This window comes from Pipra filicauda, unplaced genomic scaffold, assembly GCF_003945595.2.
Source record: "Pipra filicauda isolate LSUMZ 115617 unplaced genomic scaffold, ASM394559v2 scaffold251_size2273266_pilon, whole genome shotgun sequence".
Classification (NCBI taxonomy): domain Eukaryota; kingdom Metazoa; phylum Chordata; class Aves; order Passeriformes; family Pipridae; genus Pipra; species Pipra filicauda.
The window spans coordinates 1485127-1494909 of NW_024104367.1; the positions used below are offsets into that span (position 1 = coordinate 1485127).

Here is a 9783-nt window from a genome sequence, read left to right on the forward strand (position 1 = left end):
GAAGAGGATTTAATCAATATTTTCCAGCTAAGTCAACTTGAAGATCTATGTTGTGAGCAACTTAGAAAATAAGCATTTAAGCCTGCAAAATATAAATACTACTCTAATTCTGGTAATGTTTGTCTTTACTAATAGATTTAAAATAGAGCAGTCATGAGCAGACATAGAACATAACTGTGAATCTTCACCTCTCAGTGGCCTTAAAAACTGGGTTTTAAGGACATACATCACCCCTGTAGTCTTTCAAGGAAAGGTTCATTTGTAAACTGCCCATTAAAAAATGGCCAGTGTAATGTAATGTAGAAGCTTAGTTTTAAAACATTTCAGCCTTTTTCAGTCCACTAAGAACTTCTCATTTTTCAGTATTCAGAAGATGAGCAATTAGATGGGAAAATCTGTTTGGTTTTGAATACACGTCGTTCTGTTTAACTTGGTTTTAAAGCCTTGGTCTGACTGATTGTGAAGATAATATATAAAAATCTTTGTTTTACTTTCCTTTGTAGTTTGGGTTCACAATTGCAGCAAGTCTTTCCTCTGCAAGAACCACAGAAATTCCTTTACTTGGCTTTCCAGGTTGCTTGCTTGCATAAGCCAAGTGATATTTTTAGGATATGTCTCCTCGTTTCCTGTATTTTTGCTAAATATTGTCAAGAGTTTACCATCCTCAATAGCACAAAAGGTTTCAGTTAAACTTACCACCTTTTGTCGTAATTTTTGCACAATATGAACATGGTTTAAAACAGATTAAATATTTCCAAGACACATTAGATGTAAATGTTGCACACAAGGTGTCTTGACTATAATGGCGCTGAAGCTTTCATCATGTGATTTCTTAGCTAAAGGTATTTTATTTAATAGTAATTTTCTCCAAAGCAGTTCTTGCTGGAATTTTAAAGGACAGCTTTTGATGGGCTGCCTTAGAGTTGTTTCTCAATCATGTCTTTCAGGAAAATCCAGCCATGGCCGTTGCAATCAAAACGTGTAAAAACTGCACCTCTGACAGCGTTAGAGAAAAATTCTTACAAGAAGCCTGTGAGTATTAAATAACTTCTTTGGGGATCACTTCTCTTAATTGCTCCCTGCAAAGACTATGACCACGTGTGCCAGAAACTTCTGACGCTAATGTAAAGCTTTTATTAATATATAGCCTGACTTTTTCCTCTCCAGCAGTATGTGCCAGGAGAGCGCTTTACTTCCTTGCATTGCCCATGTATATGGTTGTCTGTGGGTTCCTTGATTCTCCAAATTAAATGGTGATTTCTGACTCCTCTAAGGCTTTAGAGCCAGTTTTGGCATGTTGTAGATCTGATCCTCTATTTCCTTCTTAATGAATTTTTAAAAAAAAACCAGCACTTTTTTCCGTGTATTACTTTAGAAGGTCAGGTAGTTGTTTTTGCTAGAAATGTTATGTCTAAGAGAGATCTGCTTTGAAAATTCAGAGTTAAAATTTATGGAAGAATAAACCATTTTTCTAAATAATTGCCCACAAATGGCACATTTCATATGTGGAGGAAGGCTTTTTGTTGAGATGAATAGGAACAGGAAACTTTTATAAGAATATTCAAGTTAGCAATTCCTCTATTGTTTGGTTTTGTAAGCAAATTAAGATATGGGACTTAGGCCTTAATTTTTGCCTATTATTCTCTGCTATTGTGTATCTATAAATGTTGTAAAGGTATTGTATTATATCAATAAATTAATTGGTTATGGTCAGATATTACAGTGTATTTTATTCAGTATTCCTTTATTCAAGGATTTTTTCCTAATTATTCAGAAGATCTGTGTTCACAGTTAATGGCTTCTTACTTTTGAATGTCAGATTTTTCTTAAATTATTATAATTTTTTCCACTACATTTCTATCTGTTGGAACAGTAAAAACCACTGCTTACAGTAATAACTCAGCACTCACAGGTAGGCTGCTGTCTCCTAACAATGTAGAAAATAATTGCTCATTGAGTGCTCCCTATTATGCCTTTGAGTTTGACAGATTAGGAAATGCCACCATAGTCGACAAATAAATAGTGCTTTTCGATTTTGATTTAATAGTTTTACCATTTCTTCTTTCTCTTTTTCATTCTAATTCCCATCCCTTACCTTTGACTTGTGTTCAGATTGCAAACTCGCTCAGAACAGTTGGTTACTTCACTGACTTAATAAATGTATTTCCTAATATTTTAATATTAGGAGTATTAAGATATTTTCATGGAGTTTCAACACTGCAAAGGTTTAGCAGTTGTTATTGCCTGTATGACATTTCACCATGTTATTTATTCCTTTTTATTAATGTTTTAAGCTATGTCAATGATGGGGATGTTTGTTTCCTTGGGTTTTTTTTCCTGTATTATTCATAACATTAATATTTTAAAGAATATGTTATCTTAAGTTTACCCCTAAAGTTTTCTTTGCAGGAAAGTATGTTATTAAACTATTATAGCTTTTGGTCTTAGGAACAGAATTGTCTAAGGATTTTTGTTGGGGTCGGAGACGTTTTGGTTACACAGCTGCTGTGTACCCACATGCAGAAGTAGAATTCAGAGCTCTTCAGAGTAAAAAAATCCAGAAATGCTTCCTGGTTTTAGCTTGAGATGAGTTTAAAGCCAAAAGAGAGGAGATTCTATTCTTGCCTAACTTCAGGCAAACTGAGGCAGACTTTGCACTTTAGTAATTACCATGTATCTCTGCTGACATTACAGACTGTAAATGTAGAAAGAGATACTACTTGAGGATCAAATTAAGGATGTTTTGTCAAGAATACATTAAGGATGTATTTAAGGATGTATTTAAAGACGTGTGCTAAGGATATATTTAAGGATGTTTTTGCCATGCGTGTGTTGGGAGAGAAGAACTTAATCAGAGGACTGATGTTTGATTTAAACTGCCAGACACGTCTCCCCAAAACATTAGCAAGCCTTCAGTCAGTCTCTGAAGTGAGCAGTTCCAGGATGAGGGATGTGGAGTTCTCCATCCCTGGAGGTGTACAAGACCAGGCCAGATGGGGCTTGGAGCAACCTGGAAGGTGTCCCTGCCCATGGCAGGGGAGTTGGAACTGGTTGATCTTGATGGACCCTTCCAGCCCAAACCATTCTGTGATTCTCACTGCATAAAGCATACTGTGACTGCACTGCTGAGACTGAAAAGTTAATTAACTCCATGGGAAATAAAATGAGATATGAATGTAATGATTAAATAAGATTTTTGTTTATGTCATAAACTGACAGACATTTATTTCCAGTAATTGAATTATACAGACTGTTTTCTCTTGCCTCCTCTTCCAGTAGAAGGGCACAGGTTAAGTGGCCATACACTGGTTTGACAGGGCATTACCTTAGGTCATGCTCAGCCAGGACTGAGAGCCAGCCCCTGACTTGACTGGCACCTTCCACAGCAGTTTGCATTTCTGTGAGTGGAGAACAGCACAAATAAAGTAAACAGCGTTTCCCACTGCCCACAACAGACGAAGTGACCAGACATAACTGCTTGCAACAGTTGTTTCAGGCTGTTTCAAGACCTGTGATTATATTTTGTGGTCGCAGGCAAAATGCTTCTTAACCACCGAATTGTTTTCATTTCCTTTCAGTAACAATGCGTCAGTTCGATCACCCTCACATTGTGAAGCTCATTGGAGTCATTACAGAAAACCCAGTTTGGATAATCATGGAGCTCTGCACGCTTGGAGAGGTATGAAAAACCCTCGTGCAGCTTTGGTCTCCTCTCCGTTAGCTCACAGATCACTTTACGGAAGACCGAAAGAACACTTCCCAGTACTAACACATGATATCAAACATGATATCATACTCCTTTGTAGAATTATGGGCAGAGAAACAGGAGTGGCAGCGTTTGACCTCCTCCTCCACTGAGGGAACTGCATCATCTCATTCCAAAGCCATTTAGTCAAGAGTTTTCAGAGAATTCAATTGCAGTTCCAGAGTGAGAGCATGACCTCTGTCAAGATGATGATAATATGATATCATTTAAACAGCATTTGCAAACATACCTTCTAGAAGTGAAATTGTGGTACATCTTTTATTCTTCCTGAGTAATGCTGCATTTTCCCTTGAAATATGTTGGGTTTTTTTCTGTAGAGTCTCTGCAGCGGAGGCCATAGATAAGATGACTTCCCTCATTATTTTGTTTTTTTGGATGAACGGTTCAAGCAAAACTAGAATCTCACTCTTTATAATTGATTAGTTTTCTTTGAGCCGCATGTTTCTGTAAATGCGAGCTGCAGTGACATTTCATTCGGCGTTGTGTATTGTCATTGTAATTATCAAACTGCAGTACATTGTCCAGAAGAAAAAGGAGAGGAGGGAGAAAAAACCTGTAGTGGAGAAGTCATTTTCTGTCAGAAAATTACAGATTTCCTTTCCAGTGCCCAAATGACTTTTCAAAGCCCTGTTTTAATTTTTAAGGAGTTTCAAGTGCCAGCTTCCAGTAGGTGCTAACTGCCTTATACTGGGAATATAGCTTATAAATATTCTACATTTATGTTGGCACTCTCTGCTAAATTCAGTTGTTTTAGCACATGTAGGTTAAAATAATGCTTCCAAAACAATACTGATCTACTCAGTGTTTGGCTTGGCCAGGTACTGTTAAGTTCTTAAATTATTTAGGCTGTAAACATGTGCTGTACTCAAGGGTAGAGTCAGTAAAAGTCCAGGAGGGCTTCACTGTGGAACAGCAGCAGCAGATGTTCTGCAAAAGGAGCCTGAAAGCAGTGCACAAAATAACTGGATTTTTTTTCTTTGGCTAACCATTTTCATGTAGGAAAAAACTGGTTGAATTTAACCCAGAGTTAATTTTATTCATGGGAAGTGATTTCCTTTTCTCATCCAGCCTTCAGGGAAGGAAGTCATGCCCGTCGATACTCGTGTAAACTTTACAGTTTGAGATATGCCTCGTTCAAACTTGTTGGTTTTGGTCCTAATTTCTTTCTGTTTCTTCCTTCCTTGCGCAAAAAGCTGAGATCGTTTTTGCAAGTAAGAAAATACAGCTTAGACCTGGCCTCTCTGATCCTCTACGCTTACCAGCTAAGCACAGCACTTGCCTACTTAGAGAGCAAAAGATTTGTACATAGGTAAGATTTCATACATACATGTGTGTACGTGTCTATTTTCATATGCAACTACTTCATATTTTAGGCAATGTCATTTTTGCAGAGGCTTCCACCAGAATTACACCCTTTTCAAGGGTGACACCTGCTGGCCCACTCCTGGATTGACTCGGAGCTGGTGCCGGATTTTAATTGGAGTCGGTTTTGACTTGGTTGTTGCTTTGTGGTTACAGTACTTTTTTAAAGCTGTGAGTCAACTGTAATCTTTCAAATATAGAAAAGCAAAACAAGGGCAGATGGCTTCTTAAGTAAAGAAGAGGGAAAACAAAATATTTATAAAATACAAGTACTTGCTTAACCAGAAAATGAACCTAAATTTCCTTTGCGGTGTGTTTTGAATTTTATTCCCTTGAATCTGAACATGAACTTTCTAGGGAGAAGAGACTGACTTCAGCCTCTTACTGCATACAATTAAGAGTTCACAGCACTCCAGTTTATGAAGTACCATTAATTTTGAACTTCAGCTGTTTATTTGTGTTTAAATACTTACAGTCAATCTCTATACGTGTTGTGATAATGTGTATGCAACCACTTACATATAAAGTAATACCTATATATCTATATGCATAGATATTTATGTTAAAAACATTGTAAATAGCAGACCCGTGCGATTGTTATGGCTACTTGGATTTTAACTGGCTGCTCATGGCTTGGACAGGTGAATTCTTTGCTGGGTTAGGAACTGGCTGCATGGCTGGGCTCAGAGTGGTGGGGAATGGTGTCACACCCAGTTGAGGTCCGGTCACCAGTGGTGTTCCCCAGGGCTCAGTGTTGGGGCCAGTCCTGTTTAATGTCTTTATCAGTCATCTGGACAAGGGGATCAAGAGCACCCTCAGTCAAACAACACCCAGCTGGGCAGGAGTGTTGATCTGCTGGAAGGCAGGAAGGCTCTGCAGAGAGATCTGGACAGGCTGGATCAAAGGGCCACAGCCAACAGTGTGAGGTTCAGCAAGACCAAGTGCCAAGTCCTGCACTTGGGTCACAACAATCCAACCACAAAAGGACCTGGGGGTGCTGGTCAACAGTGGCTGAACATGAGCCAGGGTGTGCCCAGGTGGGCAAGAAGGGCAATGGCACCTGGGCTGTACCAGCAATAGTGTGGCAGAAGGACTAGGGCAGGGATTGTCCCTCTGGGCTGGGCACTGGTGAGGCCACAGCTCAAATCCTGGGTTCAGTTTTGGGTCCCTCACGACCAGAAAGACATTGAGGGGCTGGAGTGTGTCCAGGGAAGGGCAGTGGAGCTGGAGAAGGGTCTGGAGCACAAGTCCTATGAGGAGCAGCTGAGGGATCTGGGGGATCTTTAGCCTGAAGAAAAGGAGGCTCAGGGAGACCTTGTCCCTCTTCAGCTCCCTGAAAGGAGGTTATAGCCAGGTGAGGGTTGGTCTCTTCTCCCGCGTAACAAGTGACAGGACAAGAGGAAACAGCCTCAGGCTGTACCAGAGGATGTTTAGATCGGATATTAGGAAAAATTTCTTAATTAAAAGGGCTGCCAAATCCTGGAAGAGGCTGCCCAGGGCAGTGGTTGATTCCCCATCCCTGGAGGTATTTAAAAATGTGTAGATGTGGCACTTGGGGACATGGTTAAGTGGTGGCATTGGCAGAGTTGGTTTAATGGTTGAACTTGATGATCTTTTCCAACCAAAGTGATTATATGATTTCACCCAAGTAGCTGTTTATTTTAACTGTAGCAATAAACTCACAAAACAAGTGACACTACAATGAAGTGGGAGAAAGCAGCACTGCTCAGTTTGCTGTACTGACATCACTGCTCAAAGCTAAATCTGTCAGTACTTAGTCACCTCTGCTGACATCCAGAGTCCAGAGACACACATAAGGGAAGTTGTCTCACCTGGGAAACTGCAAGACAGAAATTCCAAAGTCTTTCCATAATCCCTGTGGTATCACCAAAATCTGAGCTCCTTATTAGGAAACCTCATACGGGACTGAGATCTTAAACCCCTTCCTTACCTTTGCAGGCCAGGAGGCAAATTTTTTTCAGGTGGTACTTCACCACTTTGCTTTTAAATTACTAGAAATACTGTTCCCTCTCTTTGGCAGGGATATTGCTGCTAGAAATGTGCTGGTGTCTACCACTGACTGTGTGAAATTGGGTGACTTTGGTTTATCCCGATACATGGAAGACAGTACTTACTACAAAGGTAAGTTGACACTCTGGGTCCTTCTTGCAGGACAGTTAGTACACAGTTACCTCTCTCAATATTGAGGAATTAACCAGATTTCCTTGGTCTGGCTGTTGTATTTGTATGAAAAGACAAGTTACTCAACAGTTTAATAATGGCAGTAAATTCCTACATATGTGCTTAAGGAGAAGGATCACAAGGTCTGATTTCAGTTAGAAGTATCAAGTTCACATGTAGGTACACATAAATGTTGAGTCTGTGCTGTCAGTTTTGCTGCAGACTTCAGATGCCACTGAACTAGGGAGATTCAGTACAAAAGTGTCTTTGAAGCCTACATTTTTCCCCATTTTGGGTGGAATACTGATCTTGAGTGCCTCCAGCAGCTGAGAGATGTCCCGCAGTGCCTGATAGAAGGGAAGTGCAGCAGGAGAATAGAGATTGCGTGTTGGGTACTAAACAGTAGCTGGCTTATACTGTTAAAGCACGTATTCATAAATCTCATCTTCATTATATTCCTGGTTGCAGTTATATATTTAAAAATATGCTTTATCTGTCCCCTTACACTTCGTTATATTTCCTTGTTTCATTTGTCTCATTTCACTGAGCTACATTTCATTTTTTAATTGCTGAGAGGGGAAATAATTTTGACATGATCATTTCTTGGTGTGCTTTTAAGGTTTGTTGTTGAGGCCTTTATTGGGAGGTTTGGGGGATTATTATTGTTTTGGGTTTTGTTGGTTCTTTTTTCTGTTTTAGGTAAAGCCAAACAACTTTATTTATCGATAGTTGAAGTGCTTCAGTGGAGATGGGGTTTGCATGTGAATTGTTTCACTGAGAACAAAATCTGTGTTTGAGCTCAGTAGTAGAGATAACAGCCTGCCTTCTCTTGCCTCCCCTGTAGCTTCCAAAGGAAAATTACCTATCAAATGGATGGCTCCAGAGTCAATCAACTTCCGACGGTTTACCTCAGCTAGTGATGTGTGGATGTTTGGTAAGTGAACACCACACGGTGGGGATTCTTTAATGTCTTGTTGGAGAAGTTCAGTGTTCCATTTTTACTACTAAAAATGATTAATTTCCAGATATTTGGCACAATGTTTACTGTACTTTCTGAAAATCCAGTTTCTTCCAGCATATTTTCCATCTTTGTATTTATTTTTTTTCCTTTTTCTACTCAGTAAGCCTAAAGTTTCATGTGCCTTTTTATCTCTAGTAAGAAGCTGACAGAAATGAAAGTACAGGGAAGTTATTTCACAGTTAAAAAGGAGATGATTTTTTTCTGTTGGTTGTATTTTGGAGCTTTGCTTTTGTTTTTCTTTTTTTTTTGTGTTATACCATTGTTATTGCTGTTTCTATTTTGCATTTTGAGTTTTATGGTGATACACCTTGCTTAATGCATAACTCATCGTATGTAATACTCTGTTTCTAGATCTTTAATGCCAGATTCCCACTTAATTTGTCTTTCATAGCTCCTGTCAGTTTACAGAGTATGATCAGACGCTGAGTAAAAATGAGGCTAAATAGGCATATCCTGAAGCTTTGATCTTTTTTCCTAAATATATGAGGTTTTTTATGTATCTGATCACCTGTGCTCAAACTGGTTCATACAACTGGTCTGGGCAGATGGAACACAGGCTGTTTTAGGGAACAAAGGTGATGAGACTTGGAATCAGAGCAAGGAAAGTCAAGCAAGAGTTCACCCTTTTTACAAATTAAAATTTGAATGTTGTTAATTGAGGGGTATATAATAGTTTGAAGAAAACTCTAGTACAGTCAGAGTTAGAGAAATGAATTCTAATGTAAAATCTTGGCCAATCCTAAAGCAACAGACCACGTTTCCCTTTGTGCTTTTAACGCTGTTTCAGTAGAAAGAGGTTTATTACATAGTTTCAGCACAAAAAAATCTGGATCGATGCCAGCGTTAAAAACACCCTCAAAGTGAAAATACACCCTACGTGTCGAAACAGGCCAGTTGGAACGAGCCAAAGGGAAAAGCAAACACAGCTCATTCCACCTCGTATGAAAGATTTGAATATGAGCAACCCCTGTGACTTAGAGCAGGTAGAGGTAAAAGGCAGTGCAGTGGGAGGCCAGGCTATGGGTCGTGCTGCCTCATCAGTAGGTGAGGTTGGTGCCGTGTGAGTGATCACTCCTCTGCTGCCAGCTGGTAAGTCCAAACCTATTCCCTGGCTGCACGCTTCGGAATAAATCGCAGTGTTAGTACAAAATTGGGGGTTGTTTCTTTCTTTAACAGGTCTTGTCGTTTGCTGACAGCGGGGAAAACGTTGCTGTGTATTTCTCACAAAACGTTGTGTGTATTTCTCAGGTGTGTGTATGTGGGAGATCCTCATGCACGGGGTAAAGCCCTTCCAGGGGGTGAAGAACAATGATGTGATTGGGCGGATCGAGAACGGTGAGCGGCTCCCAATGCCTCCAAACTGCCCTCCCACCCTCTACAGCCTTATGACCAAGTGCTGGGCCTACGACCCCAGCAGGAGACCCAGGTTTACTGAACTTAAAGCACAACTCAG

At 39.8% G+C, this 9783-nt stretch overlaps 1 protein-coding gene across 19 annotated transcripts in view; it reads left to right on the forward strand.

Annotated features, from left to right (window-relative positions):
- PTK2 (protein tyrosine kinase 2) overlaps window positions 1-9783 on the forward strand; it is a 191037-nt gene that overhangs the window by 153953 nt on the left and 27301 nt on the right. For all 19 annotated transcript variants that reach the window (XM_027713070.2, XM_027713054.2, XM_027713052.2 and 16 more), the window contains 6 exons: window positions 948-1032; window positions 3579-3679; window positions 4960-5075; window positions 7170-7270; window positions 8154-8243; window positions 9579-9783. In XM_027713070.2, the coding sequence (XP_027568871.1) occupies window positions 948-1032; window positions 3579-3679; window positions 4960-5075; window positions 7170-7270; window positions 8154-8243; window positions 9579-9783 (698 nt within the window). The remainder of the gene's footprint in view (window positions 1-947; window positions 1033-3578; window positions 3680-4959; window positions 5076-7169; window positions 7271-8153; window positions 8244-9578) is intronic.